The sequence below is a fragment of the Mobula birostris genome, unplaced genomic scaffold (assembly GCF_030028105.1).
Source record: "Mobula birostris isolate sMobBir1 unplaced genomic scaffold, sMobBir1.hap1 scaffold_338, whole genome shotgun sequence".
Classification (NCBI taxonomy): domain Eukaryota; kingdom Metazoa; phylum Chordata; class Chondrichthyes; order Myliobatiformes; family Myliobatidae; genus Mobula; species Mobula birostris.
In genome coordinates this window covers 357097-380713 of record NW_027276447.1, presented here as the reverse complement: position 1 = coordinate 380713, position 23617 = coordinate 357097, and the positions used below count along the sequence as shown (strand labels likewise).

The 23617-nt window shown below is 42.4% G+C and overlaps 1 protein-coding gene across 2 annotated transcripts in view; it reads left to right on the top strand.

The window, feature by feature from the left end:
- The window catches only part of LOC140193000 (uncharacterized), a 55720-nt gene that overhangs the window by 11648 nt on the left and 20455 nt on the right, over nt 1-23617 (top strand). The window contains exons 2-5 of one of the 2 annotated variants that reach the window (XM_072250462.1): nt 3114-3473; nt 6136-6195; nt 7194-7253; nt 17762-18136. In XM_072250462.1, coding sequence (XP_072106563.1) covers nt 3114-3473; nt 6136-6195; nt 7194-7253; nt 17762-18136 — 855 coding nt within the window. The remainder of the gene's footprint in view (nt 1-3113; nt 3474-6135; nt 6196-7193; nt 7254-17761; nt 18137-23617) is intronic. The other variant, XM_072250460.1, reaches the window with a different exon arrangement.

The window sequence follows — 23617 nt, the reverse complement described above, 5'->3', positions numbered from 1 at the left end:
ATTTAAACTAGCTGGCGAGCTGCTAAGGAGCTACTTTATTGCAGACATCCCACCTCTCCGGGAAGTCTCCCGCAAATTGATGGTGCTACCTCCCTGAAATGAGTTTTTGCAGGGTGGGATGTCTGTATGCCCTGTCACAGACAACTGTGCATATGGAAATCTGAGAGGTGAGCTCATAGGAGACAGGACTGTTGTCCGGGTACTAGATGCCAAATGGACAGAGAGACTTCAGTTGCAGGCAAATCTCTCACTGGAAAGCTATTACTATGGTCAGGCAGAAAGCAGAACTCAGGCACAAAAACAATAAACACACACCAAAGTTGCTGGTGAACGCAGCAGGCCAGGCAGCATCTCTAGGAAGAGGTACAGTCGACATTTCAGGCCGGGACCCTTCGTCAGGACTAACTGAAGGAAGAGTTAGTAAGAGATTTGAAAGTGGGAGGTGGAGGGCGAGATACAAAATGATAGGAGAAGACAGGAGGGGGTGGGATGGAGCCAAGAGCTGGACAGGTGATTGCCAAAAGGGATATGAGAGGATCATGGGACAGGAGGTCCGGGGAGAAAGACAAGGGGTGGGGGAAACCCAGAGGATGGGCAAGGGGTATAGTCAGAGGGACAGAGGGAGAAAAAGGAGAGTGAGAGAAAGAATGTGTGTATAAAAATAAATAACGGATGGGGTACGAGGGGGAGGTGGGGCATTAGCGGAAGTTAGAGAAGTCAATGTTCATGCCATCAGGTTGGAGGCTACCCAGATGGAATATAAGGTGTTATTCCTCCAACCTGAGTGTGGCTTCATCTTTACAGTAGAGGAGGCCGTGGATAGACATGTCAGAATGGGAATGGGATGTGGAATTAAAATGTGTGGCCACTGGGAGATCCTGCTTTCTCTGGCGGACAGAGCGTAGGTGTTCAGCAAAGCGGTCTCCTAGTCTGCGTCGGGTCTCGCCAATATATAGAGGGCCACATCGGGAGCACTGGACTCAGTATATCACCCCAGCTGACTCACAGGTGAAGTGTCGCCTCACCTGGAAGGACTGTCTGGGGCCCTGAATGGTGGTAAGGGAGGAAGTGTAAGGGCATGTATAGCACTTGTTCCGCTTACAAAGATAAGTGCCAGGAGGGAGATCAGTGGGGAGGGATGGGTGGGACGAACGGACAAGGGAGTCGCGTAGGGAGCGATCCCTGCGGAAAGCAGAGAGGGGGGAGGGAAAGATGTGCTTAGTGGTGGGATCCCGTTGGAGGTGGTGAGAGTTACGGAGAATAATATGTTGGACCCGGAGGCTGGTGGGGTGGTAGGTGAGGACCAGGGGAACCCTATTCCTAGTGGGGTGGCGGGAGGATGGAGTGAGAGCAGATGTGCGTGAAATGGGGGAGATGCGTTTGAGAGCAGAGTTGATGGTCGAGGAATGGAAGCCCCTTTCTTTAAAAAAGGAGGACATCTCCCTCGTCCTGGAATGAAAAGCCTCATCCTGAGAGCTATGTGTGTGTCTGAATGGAGGGAAATTCCAAAAATCTGAGAAGCAAAGGGACTTGTCAGTCCTTGAGCAGAACACCCTAAAAGTTAACTTGCAGGTACAGTCAGTGGTGAGGAAGGCAAATGCCATGTTAGCATTCATTTCAGGATGTCTAAAATACAAGAGCAAGGATGTGATGCTGAGGCTTTATAAGGCACCGGTGAGGCCTCACCTTGAGTATTGTGAACAGTTTTGGGCCCCTCATCCAAGAAACAATGTGCTGGCATTGGAGAGGGTCCAGAGGAGGTTCACAAGGATGACTCCAGGAATGAAAGGGTTATCATATGAGGAAAGTTTGATGGCTCTGGGCCTGTACTCGCTGGGATTTAGAAGGATGAGGTGGGATCTCATTGGAACTTTTGAGTTTTGAAAGGCCTAGGCAGAGTAGATGCAGAAAGGATATTTCCCATGGTGGGGGAGTTTAGGACAAAAGGCACAGCTTCAGGATAGAGTGGTGTCCATTTAAAACATTTAAAACATGCAGAGAAATTTCTTTAGCCAGGTCATTGGGTGTATTTAAGCGGATTGATAGATACTTACCACTGCATCAAACGTTACGGGGAGAAGGCCAGGGAATGGGGCTGAGGAGGGAACAAAAGGATTCAGCCATAATAGAATGGCAGAGCAGACTCGATGGGCCATATGGCCTATTTCTGTTCCTGTTGTCTTATGGTCTTCGATTGTCCCAAAGAAGCACTGCCTTAATTAACTGATGGCCAAAATAACAGGAATCTACTGCAAACCACTTTATCCTTGCACCTCTGGGAATACTATTGTCTTCTCAAATGGTGGGAACTATGGTTGTGGAAACTATTTGGGGCCACGTATATATTGAATAGCCTATACTGCATACTTGATTTTCTTGTAATGGCCATTAAAGTGAAGTGAAGTGAAGTTGAGAGAGGCTTTTTTCACATCAATGGTTGTCCCATTTAATGAAGCAAGTAGCTGAGGTCTGTTGCCAGTTGGATAAGTTGGGGTGGGTGGGATGTGGGGGAGGTATTTTTCATCAAGTAGGGGAGATCTGAGAGGAGAACCTGGAATGGCAGCATAAGCATTCCTTGAAGTCAAATCAAGTAAAGTTAAATTTGTCTTTACTCCATAATCCCTACTTCTGCTGTGGCTACTAAGTGACTCTCCAAAGCTGTTCGAAGGTAACAAAATATCTTTGAAATCCTACCTAAGAGCTATCTGTTTGAGAGATTATTGTATGCACTAGGTGGTCACTTCAAAATGTCCAGAAAAACAAGTGTAGGCAAACCAAAAAATATACTCCTGCTTTTATTTATTCACATAGGCAGAGGTGTTAGTATTTGATATCATGCACCACTTCACCAGTACACTTTGTACTTTTTCTGTCTCTATTTTAGAGAAATGATTTTTGTGTTGGGTAAGTGCTTGGTAATTACATTCTGTGTTACAAACTCTGTCAATTTGCAATCAGTGAATACATTTCTGTCTTTAACTTTGTAATTGCAAACTGACTTCATTAGCTAACTTTGCATCTCCCTTTATTTCAAACATTTCAAAAAAGGTATACTCTAAATATTTACTTATACTTTCTACCTGTCATATCATAGGATTACTTTTGTTTTGCAGCTATGCAAGGACTTAAAATTGAGTATGTTCCGAAGGTGACTGCATCAGTTGGCGAGAACGTCACTTTAAAATGCATACTATCAGGGCAGGAAACCGCAAGAGTTCTACAGGTCCAATGGAGTGGTGAGACTATTGATCATTCACTCAATCATTCATTGATCATAATTGCCAATAAGGATCATGGCATTCATCACCTTCTGGATTCAGTTAAATTTGAGTCCCAATCACCAACTGAAGGAATGGCAAGTATTTGTATCACAAACGTACAAGAGTCTGCTGCTGGAACATACACATGTTCAGTAGTCACCTTTCCAGAAGGAAGTTTCAAGGTGTCAATCATTCTCACTGTTATCAAAAAAGGTAAGTTATCAAATTTCAGCTTCCTGGTATAGACTTATTCTTCAAGCAAGTGATTGTTAAGTAGTATGTATAAAACTTGCGTTTCAAGAGTAGAGACGTTTTGAACATAGTTTGATCATAGTGCAGTTTTTGACTGCGAATTGAAAAACTGAAGCTGATTCTGCTGATTACAGAATAGAATTCTACAACGGCATCAGCTGATCTTGTACATATATTGACAGTTATGTAAGCATGGTTGCTCACGTTTCTAGGCATGTTAGTGCTCACTGGTCGACAACAATATGTTTATTAGCACATTTTTTCCCCAAGTAAAGCTCTCTTAAACGGTGGAAACAGTAGCACTATGCCAAAGCAGTAAGATTTTCAATTACAATAAGACTTAGGAGCAGAAGTAGGCCATTCACCCCATCGAGTCTGCTCTGTCATTCCATCATGGTTGACCGCAGATCCCACTCAACTCAACCCCATATACCTGCCTTCTTTACAAGCCTAAGCTTCCTCCTATTTACCTTGTAACTCTCCTGAACCCAGCGTAATCCTTGCTTTTATAATCATAAATATGCTTCTTTATTCCTTTTGACTAATTGTTCTGCAACTCCTGTCAACCTTGGTACCTTCCTCCTATTGTCATTTCTTTTGTCGATGGGAAAAACCTATATAGAACCCTGTGCAGATGCTGCCGAAGGAATCTCCACAGTTCTGTTGTGCACATCTATTTCCAATTTACCCTCCCAAGTTCCTACCTAATAGAATCATAATTTGCTCTCCCCCAATTAAATAAATTTCCATACTGTCTGCTCTTGTCCATGGTTATGGTAAAGGTCAGGGAGCTGTGGTCACGGTTTCTGAAATACTCACCCTGAAAGAAATCTGCCACATGACCAGGCTCAATGCCTAGTTCCAGATTTAGTATGGCCTATTTATAAACTGTGTCTAGAACTCTGGAAGTCAGGAGAATGAATACCAGTCCTCATTGACCCCTCAATGTTAGAAAGAGAGAGCAGCTTTCAGTTCCACGACATCAGTATCTTAGGATTTTGGGCCCAACACATTGATATGATCACCAAGAAGGAATGCCATTGGCTCTACTTTATTAGGAGTTTGAGGAGATTTCATATGCAACTAGAGTGGAGAATACTCTAACAGGTTATATCATAGAGCCTCCTATCACAGGATCGCAAGGTGCTGTAGTGGATTATAGACTCAGCCATTTCCATCAGGGGTACAACTCCCCCCATCATCATAGACATCCTTAGGACAGGAGCATCCATTGTTGTGTAAGCTCATCATCTGGGACATTCCCTATGTGCGTTATTATCATTGAGGAGGATGTACAGGAACCTGAAAATCCTCATTCAACATTTTAGCAACTGCTTATTCCCATCTGCCTTCAGATTTTTGAACAATTCATGAGCCCATTACCACCCCTATTTTATGTGATTTATTTACTTTTGTAATTTTTATGTCTTGCCCCTACAAAACTACAAATTTTATGACACGTGTCAGTAATAATAAACCTGATTCTAATTCTGACTTGTCTGTTTCTGAAATGTAACTCCACCTCTCCTCCTTTCCTACCTCACACCATCTGCCCACTATCCTCTCCCACCGCTTGTTCAACTCTCACCAGCTGGCCTCTGTCTTAAATCTCATCTTTACACTGGCTAAATTCCTTCTTCACTTTCAGTTCTGAGGCCGGGTCTCAACCTGAAATGTTGATTATTCCTGTCCCCCACCTCCCCATCGATGTTTGTGACTTGCTGATTTCCTCCAGCAGATGTTTAATTTTTGGTCCAGATTCCAGAATCTTCTGGCTTTCACAAACTTTTATTTTGTGTGGTTAACATGCATTATCTTAGACAATTTTCTAAACCATAGAATGCAATGTTATGCTTTATGGTTGAAGAGTGTCTATTATAACTTAAGTAGCATCAGGAACATGGAATCAAAATGCTGAGACCATTACAGGGACTAGGCTGTCACAAGGGCTGCTGGATGTTTCAGGGTTTATATGTTTCAAAAGAAATGGGGAGGGAGGTTTAACAAAGAGGTGAGGGAGTGGCCTTGCTAATCAGCAATCGTGTCAAAGCTGCAGAAAGAGAGGACATCATGGAGGGATTGTCTACTGAATCACTATGGGTGAAAGGCAGATAGAAAGTAGAAGTGTAAAACCAGAGGGTATAGGGTTAAGATTGTCACTGGGGAACTAAAAGTAAAATTTTTCGTCCAGAGGGTGAGTGAAATGCACTGCAATAGTAGGTGGTGGAGATGCACACTTCTACATCATTTAAAAGATCTCTGAGTGATCACTTGATCACTTTAAAGGCAGAAGACTGTAGACCAAGTGCTGGTAAATGAAATTAGGTTGGCTGAAATTTTGACTTGACTTGGAGCACCTACATCCCAGGGAATATCCCATATCATGATCGGCGTTGCTAATCCAACAACATTCAAATTAATGTAATACCCATTTGTAAATTTCAATGTCCTTAACATGCCATTCATTGAATGAAAACCATTCAAAAGCTTACAGACTTTCAAACTAAATTTAGAATTTTAGATTTAGTTAAACTAAGAATGCTGTGCAGTCATAATTAAGACTATGATACTACTTTAAAGAAATTTGGTTTTAAATTTTATTCTGCTGTTCTGTTTTGGTTAGATTTATCCAAAGCATCAATAAAACTGAGCACGTTCACCTCTCAACACACAAGTTGGCTAGGTAGGAATACATATTTTGTAAGTAATGTGAGGGAGGAGAAGATGGCAGCGTGATGCAACTGGCAGCGGCCACTCCGGTGAAGGTATCTGTTATCTGTCAAGTAGGGTGCCGTGCGCAATCCTGATTTGATGGAGACAGACATGAGAGCACGGAGGAATATCTGGTGAAACCTCTGAAATGCTTGCTTCGCTGCCGCTGCTACTGTGTGATCCAGAATCTCCGGAGGGGAAGGCCCCGACTCCTCGGCGGCCGGGGCGAGGTCGAAAGCGCTTAGCAGGGGATGATGCTCGGTGCTCGGTGTCGGAGGCTTGAAGTTTGCGGACGGACTCAGAGTCGGCTGCGGTCGGGTGCTTCCAATGCATCAGCAAGTTTGTGGCGCTTGGAGGTTCATGCAGGGAGAGTTTCTCCCTTCTACCGTCTGCATGAGATGATGGGGCTATCGGGACTTGAGACTTTTTTTTTACCGTGCCCATGGTCTGCTCTTTATCAAATTACAGTATTGCTTTGCACTGTTGTAATTATATGTTATAATTATGTGGTTTTGTCAGTTTTAGTCTTGGTTTGTCCTGTGTTTCTGTGATATCTTTCTGGAGGAACATTGTATCATTTTTTAATGCATGCATATGACAATAAACAAGAACTGAGTGTCCTCATAATCTAAGTACAGTATGTAAAACAAAAGTTGAAAGAAATCTTATTAATATTTAGTTGCCTGTTTGACTCGTATTGTCATCTTCAGGTTATTGAAATCCTTCTAGATATCTCGTCACCTTAAAATGATCACTTTTTCTCCTACCTATTCTGAGCCAGCTTGGTTTAGTGTATAGGAATTATGAACTTTAATTTGAAATAAAAGCTTTGTAATTGGTATATGAGCTAAGAACAGAACTAAGGTTGCAAGCTTAAAGTAAGATTCAATGGTAATAACTCCTTTTACTTGGACACTTTTAACAAGAATTGATTTAATTCAATAATTTCAATTCTTTTGTTTTGGTTAGATTTATCCACGTCATCAATAAAACTGATTACATTCACCTCTCAACACACAAGTTGGCAAGGTAGGAATACATATTTTGTTAACTTTAAATTTTCGCCCTTTGAAAGTAAAGTATTTCAGTTATGTGTTGATCAAGACAATTTTAGATGCTGCTGCGTTCACCAGCATTTTTTGTGTGTGTTGGTTGATAACGTTTGTGACAGTTTTAAGAACGTGCAAATGCTGGGATCGCTACACTGTGTTTTCCTCTTCCACTTCTGTTACTAAGCAGATGCATGGCAGATGCAGTTTAATGTGGATAAATGTGAGGTTATCCACTTGGGTGGCAAGAACAGGAAGACAGATTACTATCTGAATAGTGTCAAGTTAGGAAAAAGGGAAGTACCACAGTACGTGTGCTTGCAACACTGTGTGTCCGACAGAGTGATCAGCAGCACTGGGGCTCCACAGGGGACTGTCTTGTCTCCCTTTCTCTTCACCACATACACCTCGGACTTCAACTACTGCACAGAGTCTTGTCATCTTCAGAAGTTTTCTGATGACTCTACCATAGTTGGATGTATCAGCAAGGGAGATGAGGCTGAGTACAGGGCTACGGTGGGAAACCTTGTCACATGGTATGAGCAGAATTATCTGCAGCTTAATGTGAAAAAGACTAAGGAGCTGGGGGTAGACCTGAGGAGGGCTAAGGCACCGGTGACCCCTGTTTCCATCCAGGGGGTCAGTGTGGACATGGTGGAGGATTAGCATCTGTTGGACGATGCTGAGGATGTTCTACGAGTCTGTGGTGGCCAGTGCTATAATGTTTGCTGTTGTGTGCTGGGGCAGCAGGCTGAGGGAGCAGACACCAACAGAATCAACAAACTCATTCGTAAGGCCAGTGATGTTGCGGGGATGGAAGTGGACGCTCTGACTGTGGTGTCTGACAAGAGGAAGCTGTCCAAGTTGCATGCCATCTTGGACAATGTCTCCCATCCACTACATAATGTATTGGTTGGGCACAGGAGTACATTCAGCCAGAGATTCATTCCACCGAGATGCAACACTGAGTGTCATAGGAAGCCATTCCTGCCTGTGGCCATCAAACTTTACAACTCCTCCCTTGGAGGGTCAGACACCCTGAGTCAATAGGCTGGTCCTGGACTTATTTCCTGGCATAATTTACATATTACTATTTAATTATTTATGGTTTTATTACTGTTTAATTATTTATGGTGCAACTGTAACGAAAACCAATTTCTCTCGGGATCAATAAAGTATGACTATGACTATGACTATGACTATCTGGATGTCCTTGTTCATCAGTCACTGAAAGTAAGCATACAGGTACAGCAGGCAGTGAAGAAAGCTGATGGCATGTTGGCCTTCATAACAAGGGGAGTTGAGTATAGGAGCAAAGAGGTCCTTCTGCAATTGTACAAGGCCCCACCTGGAGTATTGTGAGACCCTACCTGGAGTATTGTGTGCAGTTTTGGTCTCCAAATTTGAGGAAGGACCTTCTTGCTATAGAGGAAGTGCAGCGTAGGTTCACTGGGTTAATTCCAGAGATGGCGGGAATGTCATATGTTGAAAGATTGGAGCGACTGGGCTTGTATACACTGGAATTTAGAAGGATGAGAGGGGATCTGATTGAAACATATAAGATTATTAAGGGATTAGACACACTAGGCAGGAAACATGTTCCCGATGTTGGGGGTGTCCAGAACCAGAGGCCACAGTTTAAGAATAAGGGATAGACCATTTAGAACGGAGTTGAGGAAAAACTTTTTCACACAGAGGGTTGTGGATCTGTGGAATGCTCTGCCTCAGAAGGCAGTGGAGGCCAGTTCTCTGGATTCTTTCAAGAAAGAGTTAGATAGAGCTCTTAAAGATAGTGGGGTCAAGGGATATGGGGAGAAGACAGGAACAGGGTACTGATCGTGGATGATCAGCTATGATCACAGTGAGTGGCGGTGCTGGCTCAAAGGGCTGAATGGCCTACTCCTGCGACTATTGTCTATAAGCAAGAGTATTTAATTTACAATGAAAAGTAATGGAACTTTGTCATAGAAATTCATTCATATAGTGCGATATGCTATTGGGTGAACTCTGTGTTTATTCATAAATCACAAATCATTCAATGAAAATAGCTTGCTTCTACAATTTCACCTTCATGTTTTGGGCACGCTAAGTGGAATATTTGAAAGATGATTTACTTACTACAAAACAGAAAGAGATTGCTTATTGCATCCATGCCAGCTCACTGCAGATTAATAGCATAGATAGCTTTCATTCCCCTTTCTAATTCTACAACTTACTCTCACACATTTCCACACATGCCCTACGATTCTTTTGTCATTTTATCTACAATAACCTATTATGCAATTATTACTACTTTGGGTGTGGGAGGCAACCTAAGCATCTTGTGAAAACCAGGGTGACAACAAGAGAAGGTGCAAACTCCACAGAGGCAACACAAATATGAATTAAACTCATCACTAGAGTTGAAGCATCAGCTCTACCATCTGTGTAACTGTGCCATCCTCTTATTCTGTTGCCCAAGCTGCTTTGAAAAAAATCTGCAATCTGCAGCTGAGTCTCAAGATCCAGTGCATTCTTCTGCATGATCACCAACTTCATCATGAGGAAAGTCCTCATCAAAGGTGAAAATGAGGCAAAGGAAGAGAGGATGCAAACTACATTGTGCCTTATAAAGGTGTCACTTACTCCTGTGAGAATAGATATAAACATAGTTCCATTTCTATTGGTTTGAGCCTTAGTGAGACACAGCTTGAGCTTTAGCATTCCCAGTAATATCAAACACCATTTTTTCAACTTCCTCTTCCAGTTATTCACCATGCTTTCCTCTAGGAATAATATGTAATTGTACAACATGCCGTGATTGTAACCGGCAGAGATGACAGCATGTGAATTTTGAGTAGAGAATTTCAAAATGCTAAACGTGTGCAGGTGAAGTGAGGCCTGGATCGGTAGAAAAATTTGGCAGAGTTGAGAATTTGAGTGTAACTCTGATCATGCAGTTATTAGGATAGGGAAAGGATTTTTGTTTTGCATACATACATTGAAGATAAATCATTCTGTTAGACAAATTGAAAGCCATTGTTCTGAATGTACCTTACATGTCTATCTGATTTTTGCAGGATAAGTACTTAATGATATGTCTCCAACAAGACAAAGTAGAAGGTATCAGTGGAAGGATGTTTTTTCAATTGTAAGTTTGTTTTGTTACTGTACAGCCTACAAGGGAGGAGCAGCAGAGATTATTTAAAAAGTGTGTATCAGATGAGGAGCTCTGTTCTGTTGCTGTGAACCCAGCTGCAAATGAAAGAGAGGTAAAACCTAGTGGTGTGGCCACTTTGAGTATAGCTGCCTTAAGATGGAAGTGCTGCTGTTGTTACAAGATGTGAGCTTTGGTGAAAATGACAAATGAGCAACATAAGAATTTTTATTGCCCTTGAGTTTTTAAAAGGGGCCAAAGACAGTCGGGATGCTTCTCCTGTGAGATATGGGAGATTAGGGACCTGGCAGTTGCCCCCGTTCACTTGGACTGCAGGAAGACTCCAAGGTGGAAGGTGTGCAAAAAAGGTCCACACCGATGTTGCAGGTATTGGACAGCCTGTGCTATAAGGAGAGATTGGATAGGCTAGGGCTTTTTCCCGAGAGTATAGGAAGCTGAAGGGTGACCTGAGAGAGGTATATACAATCATTAGGGACATTGACAAGTTGAATGGTTACAATTATTAAAGGGAATAAATTTAAGATGAGAGGGGATAATTTTAAGGGGATTCAAGGGACATCTTTTTCACAAAGATGATTTGGAGTAAGCCCTCAGAGGAAGTGAGAGGGTTTATAAAACTGTTTGGACAGGTACATGGTTTGGAAAGCTTTAGAAGGTTATGGGCCAAATGCAGGAAAATGGGACTAGCTCAGATAGGCGTCCCGTTTCTCATGGAAGATTTGGGATGAAGGGTCCGTAACACTATGACGCTAAATGTCATACACTAGAGGGCATAGTTTAAGGTGAACAACGGAAATTTTAAACAAGATAAACAAGCTTTACAAAGAGTGGTAAGTACCTGAAACGCACTGGCTGATGTGGAAACAGATAGAATAGCAGTAGTTAAGAGGAACAGGCAGGAATTGGAGAGATATAGACCATGTGCAGGTAGATTTGCAGTTTAAATGAGCATGAATGACACAGACAACACGGGCTGAATGATCTCTCCCTGCTGGACTGTCCTGTGCTGTATGCTGTGTGTGCACTGCAGGATCAGAGCTCTCATTGTGATTTGTATTAATAATGTATTAGTTTTGTGGGAGAAGCCAGAGAGTAGTAGCAGTAGAGGATTGCCTCTGTGACTGGAGGCCTGTGCCTAGTGGTGTGCTGCAGGGTCCGTTGTTTGTCATCTATATCAGTGATCTGGATGACAGTGTGGTTAACTGGAGCAGCAAATTTGTGGATGACACCAAGATTGTGGGTGTAGTGGACAGCAAGGAAGGTTATTGTGGCTTGCAGAGGAATCTGCATCAGCTGGAAAAATGGGCTGAAAAATGGCAGATGATATTTAATGTGGAGAAGTGCAAAGTTTCACACTTCGGTAGGACTAACCAGGGTAGGTCTTACACAGAGAACGGTCGGGCACTGATGAGTGTGGTAGAAGAGAGGGAGCTTAGTATACAGGTTCATTGAAAGTGCTGTTACAAGTAGATAGAGTCATAAAGAAAGCTTTTGGCACATTCATCTTCATAAATCAATGTTTTGAGTACAGGAGATGGGATGTTATGTTGAAGTTGTATAAGACGATGGTGAGGCCTAATTTGGAGTATTGTGTGCAGTTTTATCACCCACCGACAGGAAAGATCTAAACAAGGTTGAAAGAGTACAGAGAAAATTTACAAGGATGTTGCTGTGTCTGTAGGACCTGAGTTATCCGGAACGATTGAATCTTCAGGTTTTCTTTAGAACACAGAATATTAAAAGTAGATTTGACAAAGGTATACAAAATTATGAGTGGTATAGATAGGGTAAATGCAAGCGGGCTTTTTCCACCGAGGTTGGTTGGGACTATAACCAGAAATCATGGGTTAAGGGTGAAAGGTGACAAGTTTAAGGGAAACATAAGGGGAAACTTCTTCATTCAGAGGGTTGTGAGAGTGTGGAATGAGCTGTCAGCACAAGTGGTCCATGCAAGCTCAATTTCAACGTTTAAGACAAGTTTGGATAGATAAACAGATAGTAGAAATAGGGTCCCAGTGCCGGTCAATGAGCGTCACAGCTTAAATGGTTTTGGCATGGACTAGATGGGTCGTTTCTGTGCTGCACTTCTCTGTGAGTCTATGAGAAAAAAAGTAAGCAAATACCATTTAGAATGAATGTCAGTCCTCAGACATGAATCCTGAAGGAGCCAGAGCAGGCACAGCCTCAGCTTTAGTGCAGTGAAGAGCAGAGTAACGTCAAAGAGCAGCAAGCAGAACCGGCTCGACCCTCGCCTCTAGTCCCGAACCCTGTACAATCCATCTGGCCTGGTGCTTAAATTGTCCAAACATCAGATGGTTTTTAGTCAGAGGGTGGTGAATCTATAGAATTTGTTGCCATGGGCAGCAGTGGAGGCCAAGTCATTGGGTGTATTTAAGGCAGAGATTGATAGGTATCTGAGTAGCCAGGCCATCAAAGGTTATGGTAAGAAGGTGGGGGAGTGGGACTAAATAGGATAAAATGGATCAGCTCATGATAAAATGGTGGAGCAGACTCGATGGGCCGAATGGCCTACTTCTGCTCCTTTGTCTTATGGTCTTATGGTCTTATGGATTCCTCGCTCTAAGACCCTTTCGCATCAATGCACTCTGTGCCCGGACCCTGCCACCATGTTTCGTCCTGTCCTTGACCTTTTCAAATCGGCCTGACGCTTACATTGATCAAACCTTACTCTCAGTTTGGGTGGACGGGCCACGAATCTGCCTCACTCCGCTCAGACTTGCTCCACTCTGCTTGCCCCAACTGCCTCAATTATGCCTCGACCCTTGCCTCTAGTCCCGAACCCTGTACAATCCATCTGGCCTGGTGCTTAAATTGTCCAAACATCAGATGATTTTGACTTCTCCTCTAACATGCCTCGACGTTGCTCCAATTTTGCCTTATACCCTGACGCTTTGACCCTGGATTTAGTCTCGTCTTCACTCACCTCTTCATCAACAATATTAATCAGTGATCATGCAAGGTTTCCTAAACCCTTATTCAACAGGACTCAGGGACTGCTCAGAAAATTGTGCCCGCACTTACTTGTGCTTTGCTATGGCTGAGAAATGTCTTCCTCCAGACAAGTAATATCTCCTCTTTTAAGATGCTCAGCTGTTGCTTCTATTAATGCCTGTGTTGCTAGTATCTTCTGCAATTTTCTCTCTCGAATGTGTGCTCCTGCAAAAAATGTAGTTGGTGCTGCTGAGTGAACTAAATGAGCATTAACTTGCACTTCAATGCCATATTTAAGTTTATTAATGACACACTATTGTTGGCTAAATCAAAGGTGGTGATGAGTCAGCCTAGAGGAGGGAGATTAGAAATCTGCTTGCATGGTGCCATAATAACAACCTGTCACTCAACAGCAACAAAACCAAATACATGATTATAGACTACAGGAGGCATTACTCAAAGTTCAAAGTAAATTTATTATTGAAGTAGATATATGCAGTCCTGAAATATAATATATTCAGTCCTGAGATACAATATACACTCCTGAGATTTGTTTTCTTGTGGGCATACACAGTAAGTCCACAAAACACAATAGAACCATTGAAAGGCAACAGCCAATGTGCAAGTGAAAACTATGATGCAAATACGCAAGAGAAAGAAGTAATAATAATAATAAGTAAGCAATAAGTATCGAGAACATGAGATGTAATGAGTAAAGTCGACTCTTTTCCAAGATGCTGCCTGGCCTGCTGCGTTCCTCCAGCATTTTGTGTGTGTTGCCATAGGTTGTGGGAACAGGTTAGTGATGGGGTGAGTGAAGATGAGTGAAGTTACTGCCTCTGATTCATGGAACTGATGATTGAGGGCTAATAACTGTTCCTGAACCTGCTGGTGTAGGTCCTGAGGTTCCTGTACCTTCTTCCTGAAGGTAGCTGTGAGGAGAGAGCATGATCTGAGTGGTGGGGTCTTTAATGATGGATGCTGCTTTCCTGCAACAGCGCTCGGTGTAGATATGCTCAATGATGGGGAGGGCTTTACCCATGATATTACCCATGACTATTATTTAAATGGGGGAGAGAATTCAAAGTTCTGAGATGCAACGGGACTTGGGAGTCCTCGTGCAGGATACACTTAAGGTTAACCTCCAGGTTGAGTCGGTGGAGAAGAAGGCGAATGCAATGTTGGCATTCATTTCTAGAGGAATGGAGTATAGGAGCAGGGATGTGATGTTGAGGCTCTATAAGGCACTGGTGAGACCTCACTTGGAGTACTGTGGGCAGTTTTGGTCTCCTTATTTAAGAAAGGATGTGCTGACGTTGGAGAAGGTACAGAGAAGATTCACTAGAATGATTCCGGGAATGAGAGGGTTAACATATGAGGAACGTTTGTCCGCTCTTGGACTGCATTCCTTGGAGTTTAGAAGAATGAGGGGGGACCTCATAGAAACATTTTGAATGTAGAAAGGCATGGACAGAGTGGATGTGGCAAAGTTGTTTCCTATGATGGGGGAATCTAGTATGAGAGGGCATGACTTAAGGATTGAAGGGTGCCCATTCAGAACAGAGATGTGAAGGAAATTTTTTAGCCAGAGGGTGGTGAATCTATGGAATTTGTTGCCACGGGCGGCAGTGGAGGCCAAGTCATTGGGTGTATTTAAGGCAGAGATTGATAGGTATCTGAGTAACCAGGGCATCAAAGGTTATGGTGAGAAGGCGGGGGAGTGGGACTAAATAGGAGAATGGATCAGCTCATGATAAAATGGTGGATCAGACTCGATGGGCCGAATGGCCGATTTCTGCTCCTTTGTCTTATGGTCTTATGATAGATTGGGCCATATGCACTACCTGTTGTAGGATTTTCTGATCAATGATCATACCAGACCTTGATGCAACCAGTGAATATACTCTCCACCATAGCCTATCAAAGTTTGTCAAAGTTTTAGATGTCGTGCTGAATTTTTACTAACTTCTAAGGAACTAGAGGCGCTGTTGTGTTTTCTTCAAAATTGCACTTAGTGCTTGGCCTACACTGAAATGATAACACTGAGGAATTTCAAGTTGCTGACCCTCTGCACTTTTGATCCCCTGATGAGTACTGGCTCACAAACCTACTGGTTTTCTCCTCCTGAAGTCAAAAATCAGCTCCTTGGTCTTGTTGACATTGAATAAGAGTTTGTTTTATGACACCATTCAGCCAGATTTTCAATCTCCCTCCTATATGCTGATATGTCACCACCTTTGATTTGGCCAGTGACAGTGGTGTTGTCAGCAAACTGAAATATGGTATTGGAGCTGTGCTGAATTTCATGGTCATAAGTATAAAGTGAGTAGGGCAGGGGGCTAAGCACACAGCCTGGTGGTGCACCTGTGCTGATGGAGATTGCACAGGAGATGCTGTTGCCAATACAAACTGAAATGAAGAAATCTAGGATCCATATGTACAAGGCGGTACTGAGGCCAAGATTATGGAGCTTACTAAATAGTTTTGAGGGGATGATGGTATTGAACACTGAGCTGTAGTTGATAAAGATCTTCCTGATGTATATATCTTTACTGTTCAGATGTTCTAGGGTTGAGTAAAGAGCCAATGAGATAGCACTTGCTGTGGACCTATTGTATTGGTAAGCAAACTGGAGCAGGTTTATGTCGCTTCTCAGGCAGGGGTTGATATATTTCATCACCAACCTCTCGAAGCACTTCAACACTGTGGATGTAAGTGCAACTGGACAATAGTCACTGAGGCAGGTTTCCACATTTTTCTTAGGCACTGGTATAATTGAAGCCTGCTTGATGCAGGTGGGTACCTTAGACTGTCAAATTAAGTGATTAAGGCTATCACTGAACATTCCAGCCAGTTGATCAGCACAGATCTTTAGTACTCCGCCAGGTACTGCATCTGGACTGAATGTTTTCTGTGGGTTCACCCTCCTGAAGGATGTGATTTCAATCTCTGAGGATGATGTGACAGCAAAGTCATTGGGGGCTGTGGAAGTTCGGGAAAGTACCTCCATGTTTTGACAGTCAAAGCAAGCATAGAAGGCATTGAGCTCACATGGGAACAAAGCCTTGTTATCACCTATGTTGCTTGGTTTCACTTTGTAAGAGGTGATAGCATTCAAGCCCTGCTACAACTGTTGAATTCCTCAGTAATTCAAGTTTGGTTTTGAATTGCCACTCTGCATGTGAGATGGCTTTTTGGAGATCTTACTTGTTCCTCTTGTACCTTACCTGATCTGGCCCTTAGCAGGTTACAGGTCTCATGGTTCATCCAGCGCTTCTAGTTGGGGAAGACTTGGAATAATTTTGTGGGGACACACTTGTCTGCAACTGTTTTTATAAAGTCCATGGCAACTGTGATTCTTTAGGTGATCAGAGGTGGAGGAGGTCAGAAACTTTAAATAGCACTAGGTTCAGGAACAGTTAATATCCTACAACCATCAGGCTCCTGAACCTTTACTCACCTCAGTGCTGAACCAACTCCACAATTTATATATTGACTTTCAAGGACTCTACAACTCATGTTCTCGGTATAATTACTTATTTTTTATTACTTACATGTAGTAGTTGTTTGTCAGACTTTATTTATACATAGTTTTTCATACATTATATTGTATCTCTTTATTTTCTTGTAAATGTCTGCAAGAAATTAATCTCAAGGTGGTACATGGTGACGTGTACTTTGATGATAAATTTACTTTGAACAATTAATGCTTTATACCCCAACATGCCACTCTGCATCACTCCCAGCCTCAGTTCTGGATATGGTTTGATTAATGATGCAAGATTTAGAAAACCGATATCCTGTTGACCGATCTTTCATTGAATCACACACAGATTATTGAAAAGGATAGAATGGCAACATTACTTTGCAGCTCCAATAATCTGGACTTGATCCTGACCTCATTCGTTGTCTATCTGGAAACTCCATGTCCTCAATGTGTGTATTTTTTCCCAGGTGCTCCAGGTTTCTCCCATATCCCAAAGATTAATTAGCCACAGTAATGGTGATAATTGTGAAAGAAAATCAAAAGGGAGGGGATGAGCAAGTAACAAAGAATAAGATTCAGGGCTGAAGGAAAACTGAAAGGGCAGTGGGATTGATGGGATTATGTGCCTGGAGCTGGCATGCATCTGATGTACTGTAGTAAGAAGTTAATTTGCCCATTGAATTGCTTCAGGCTCTAAGCAAGAGCTATTTATTTAGTCCCCTATCCCTCCCTTCTCTATTGGTATGGCTATAGTTTTCTCTTCAAATCCTTATTTCACCTTACTTTTTCCAAACCTCATTAATATATTGTATTTCTTGATTCAATCATTATATATCAATTGTTTATTAATATGTAATTATTTGCTAATGTTAATAATTAATCTCTTTTTTAGACACTGAATCTTATTCAAGCACAGAATTGACTACAAGCCCCAAGTTACCATTTGTTACTGATTCATCAACTACACCAGCAGCTGCTTCTAACGCCAGCTCATTCACCAGTGCTGGATTGTCTACTATCTTTCAACAATCTCAGTCTTCATATACTGTTGTACCGTCCATCAATACTGAAATTTCAAACAGTCCTGGACCATCATTTACCAATGAGCTATCAAACACAGAAGGACAGATGAGCACTCTTCAGCCATTAATTAGTTTGGGGTCATCTACAGGATTTGTGAAAAGTTCAAATGTACCAATTGATGAAACTAGTTTGTATACAACAATGAGCTGGAACAGAACAATTGCCACAGACATCACCAAAGATGGTAAGTATTTCTTTGTCATTTTGTGACTTTTCACTTTGTGACATTTGCTTGACTATACTTAGTCCAATAGTCAGCTATGGAGGCCAAGACCGTGGGTAGATGTAAAGTGAAAATTGATAGTTTCCTGATTTGTCAAGGCATCAAAGGTTATGGTGAGAAGGCAGGTTGAATGGGATTTGGGATCAGCCATGATGGAGCAGACGATGGATTGAATGGCCTAATTCTGCTTCTATGCCCTATGGTTTTATTAAGTGCATTTACTTTGTTGTAAAAGATGCTTCCCTTAGATTTACACTACTTGCCAATAGTTCCAAATTGAATAATTCAAAGACAGCAGAATCACACTGAAGATAAGTATACAGAATCTTAGCCCAGGGTAGAAATATCAAATGTCTAAGGACATGGTTTTAAGGTTGGGGGTCAGGTTTAAAGTTGAAGCCAGGGGCAAGTTTTTAAGCAGAGAACGGCAGGTGCTTGCAGTAAGTTTTTGGGGTGAAAGCAGGCTTTTAGATAGACAAAAGAACATGAAGGGAATAGAGAGATACAGATGAAACCCATGAGGACATTTATATAAATTAGTATCAAGATAGGCAGAACATTGTGTGCTCAAAGACTTACCCATTGCTGACTGTTCTGAATTCTGTTTTAGATAATGCAGAAGAAATTTATTCAGCAGAGTTAATAATTTTCTTTGACTTGATTAACAGAAGCATGTGTTAAAATAATTGGTAAAATATTGCCTTTCTAAGTTTTCAACAAATAAATTATTTTTGTGCAACAGACTAACTTCTGTTTCTCAACAACCCTTGGAGCTCATTTTCCTCATATTCATTTCTACAGCTGAAATTTACTGCTTCCTTACATGAGAAGAATAATTTTAAAGTCATGTAACTTTTACTTACCCAAGTAATTACTTACCCAAGTAAAACTCAGTTAACATAACCCACTCTAACGTACTTAGACCATATGACCAGAAGACATAGAAGCAGAATTAGGCCGTTCATCCCATCGAGTCTGCTCTGCCATTCCAGCCTGGCTGATCCTGGATCCCACTCAACCCCATACATCTCCCTTCTCACCATATCCTTTGATGCCCTGACCAATCACGAACTATCAACTTCTGCTTTAAATATACCCAAGGACGTGGCCTCCACTGCAGTCTGTAGCAGATTCACTACTGTCAGGGTAAAAAAAATTCCTCCCTACCTCTGTTCCATAAGACCATAAGACCATAAGACAAAGGAGCAGAAGTAGGCCATTCGGCCCATCGAGTCTGCTCCGCCATTTTATCATGAGCTGATCCATTTTATCCTATTTAGTCCCACTGCGCCGCCTTCTCACCATAACCTTTGATGCCCTGACTACTCAGATACCTATCAAACTCTGCCTTAAATACACCCAATGACTTGGCCTCCACTGCTGCCCGTGGCAACAAATTCCATAGATTCATCACCCTCTGACTAAAAAAATTTTTTCGCATTTCTGTTCTGAAAGGGCACCCTTCAATCCTGAAGTCATGCCCTCTCGTACTAGACTCCCCCATCATGGGAAACAACTTTGCCACATCCACTCTGTCCATGCCTTTCAACATGCGAAATGTTTCTATGAGGTCTCTTCTCATTCTTCTAAACTCCAAGGAATACAGTCTAAGAGCGGACAAACGTTCCTCATATGTTAACCCTCTCATTCCCGGAATCATTCTAGTGAATCTTCTCTGTACCCTCTCCAACGTCAGCTCATCCTTTCTTAAATAAGGAGACCAAAACTGCCCACAGTACTCCAAGTGAGGTCTGACCAGCGCCTTATAGAGCCTCAACATCACATCCCTGCCCCTATACTCTATTCCTCTAGAAATGAATGCCAACATTGCATTCGCCTTCTTCACTACTGACTCAACCTGGAGGTTAACTTTAAGGGAATCTTGTATGAGGACTCCCAAGTTCTAAAAGGTCATCCCTCAATTTTCAGGCTGTGCCCTCCAGTTTTGGATACACTCACCATAGGAAACATCCTCTCCACATCCACATTATCTAGTCCTTTCAACATTCAATAGGTTTCAGTGGGATCCCTCCCATTCTTCTAAATTCCAGTTTAGAATATAATCCTCATATGTTGACCCCTTCATTCCTGGAATCATTCAAGAGCCTCCACTGGACTCTCTCCAATGACAACACATCCTTTCTGAGATCTGAGATATGGGGCCCAAAACTGTTGACAAAGTGTGGCCTGTCCTATAAAGAGTCAGCATTATCTCCTTGCTTTTATATTCTATTCCTCTTGAAATAAATGCCAACATTGTATTTGCCTACTTTACCATAGACTCAACCTATAAATTAATCTTCTGGGAGTCTTGCATGAGGACACCCAAGTCCCTTTGCACCTCTGATATTTGAACTTTCTCCCCATTTAGATAATAGTCTACACTATCATTCCTTTTACCAAAATGCATGATCATATATTTCCCAACACTGTATTCTATCTGTCAGTTTTTTGCCCATTCTTCCAATTTGTCTAAGTCCTACTGCAATCACATTGTTTCCTCAGCAGTACTAACCCCTCCACCTATCTTTGTATGATCCACAAACCTTGCCACAAAGCCATGAATTCCATTATCTAAATCATTTACAAACAATGTGAAAAATAGCGGTCCCAATACTGACCCCTGAGGAACACCACTAGTCACTGGCAGCCAACCAGAGAAGGCCCCCTTTATTCCTGCTCTCTGTCTCCTGCCTGTCAGGCATTTACAAACACCACAATGTGATGAGGGAGTCAAATTGCAATCAATTTTTTTTAGATTATGAAGACATGCAGTCGTCTTTTATTGTCATTTAGTAATGCATGCATTAAGAAATGATACAATATTTCCTCCGGTGTGATATCACAAAACACAGGACAGTCCAAGACTGAAAAAAACTAACAAAACCACATAATTATAACATATAGTTACAACAGTGCAAGAATACCATAACTTGATGAAGAAGTCCATGAGTACAGTAAAAGTTCAAAGTCTGTCAAATGTCCCACATTTCATGCAGACGGGAGAAGGAAGAAAAACTCTCCCTGCCATACCCGACCACGGTCCGACTCTGAGTCATCCGAAAACATTGAGCTCTGATCAGCTCCCTGACACCAAGTACTGAGCGCCATCTTTATCCGAGCAATTCGAGCTTCATCTCAGTCACCAACAGCAGGCAAAGCTGGGGATTTTGAGGCCTTCCCTCTGAAAGATTCCCAACCACGCAGTAACGACAGCAGCAAACGAGCGTTTCAGAAATTTTTTCCAGATGTTCCTCTGTGCTTTCACGTCCATCTCCATCAAATCAGAATTGTCCACGGCCCCTATTTAACGGATACCATGTCATTTTTCACCGGAGGGCTGTGCACGCGCGGCGCGCTGCTTTCTCTCCTCCTGCTGTTTGGCATTTGATTCACAACAAAAAGTGGTATGACACCAGTCACTCTGAGTTTACAACATTACTTCACACCTATGGGCCCCCAATAAGCACAAATCACATAATGTGCATTTTTTCCAAAACAGTAATATCATTTTCACAAATCACAAGGTCTCGACAGAAGTCCGACATGCAACGAAACACAAGACAAGCATTGGAACAGAGCAAAGCAACATTCCAGCAAGAACCTTTAAAAACAAATGTTTTCATTCCCTCTTAGTCAATTTACCCTTATCCACTCAGACAGGATATCCTTGTTTCACCAGCCAGTATGTAATTCCTTGTCCATCAGCAATAATCTCACCAGTACTGGAGGGGAAGATAGGCATGCCACAAATGCATACCCCCCCCCCTTGCAGAACTGAATTGACTCTTTATGAAGTGGATTCAGTTGTGCCTTCAAGAACAAAAGGAATAGATTGTCCTGTCATTAACAAAAAGAGAGCACCTTCTTTCAAGGAGCGATTGTTTAAATTTTACAAAGCATGGGGAAGAACAAATAATCATCCAGACAAGGCATGGGCAGGAGTAAGTAAACAAATTTGCATTTTAATATGCCGTTTATTTCTTCTGAAACACTGGCCTGAGGTTAGTAGGGATATGGAACACCATGTTACAGACAGCCCACTCTTGTACCCTACAACCCAAAAAGTGCAAATTATTATCAGATTGAATTTCAAAGGGACCTGAAGGATAACATCCTCATTAGCTTCAACAGTAGGGATTGCCATCCAAGGATCAGAATAATTCTCTACCATATTGAGGAGTTACTGGAATCACTCTTTAAAGGAAGGAGACCAACGTAATGTGTTTAATTTAATGCGAAGAGTATCATGAATAAAGCAGGTGAGCTTAGAGCGTGGATCAGCACTTGGAGCTACGATGTTTTGGCCATTACAGAGACTTGGATGGTGCAGGGGCAGGAATGGCTACTTCAAGTGCCAGATTTTAGATATTTCAGAAAGGATAGGGAGGGAGGCAAAAGAGGTGGGGGTGTGGCACTGTTGATCAGAGATAGTGTCATGGCTGCAGAAAAGGAGGAAGTCATGGAAGGGTTGCCTACGGAGTCTCTGTGGGTGGAAGTTAGGAACAGGAAGGGGTCAATAAATCTACTGGGTGTTTTTTATAAACCACCGAATAGTAACAGGGACATTGAGGAGCAGATAGGGAGACAGATCCTGGGAAAGGGTAGTAATAACAGGATTGTTGTGGTGGGAGATCTTAATTTCCCAAATATTGATTAGCATGACTCTAGAGCTAGGGGTTTAGATGGGGTGGAGTTTATTAGGTGTGTTCAGGAAGGTTTCTTAACACAATATGTAGATACGCCTATAAGAGGAGAGGCTGTACTTGATCTGGTATTGTCGAAATGAACCTGGTCAGGTGTCAGGTCTCTCAGTAGGAGAGCATTATGGAGATAGTGATCACAATTCTATCTCCTTTACCATAGCATTGGAGAGGGATAGGAACAGACAAGTTAGGGAAACGTTTAATTGGAGTAAAGGGAACTATGAGGCTATCAGGCAGGAAATTGAAAGCATAAATTGCAAACAGATGTTCTCAGGAAAATGTACAAGACAACCTACAGGGATGAGGTCCAGCACCTGGCCGCGTGGTGTGCCAACAACAACCTGGCCCTTAACACCCAGAAGATCAAGGAGATCATTGTGGACTTCAGGCATGCAGGAGCCAGACTCACATCCCCATCTACATCAACGGAGCTGTAGTGGAGTGTGTATCAAGCTTCAAATTCCTTGGTGTCTACATTTCCGAGGATCTCGCCTGGTCCCTGAACTCCTCCATCCTGATCAGAAAGGTGCAATAGCGCCTTTATTTCCTACAGAGCATCAAGAAAGCTTATCTCTGTCCCAGGATACTAATGGACTTTTACCGCTGTACCATTGAGAGCATACTCACCAACTGCAGCTCAGTTTGGTATGGCAATTGTCCCGTATCAGACAGCAAAGCACTCCAGTGTGTGGTGAAAATTGTCCAGCGGATTATCGGCACCCAATTGCCCACCATT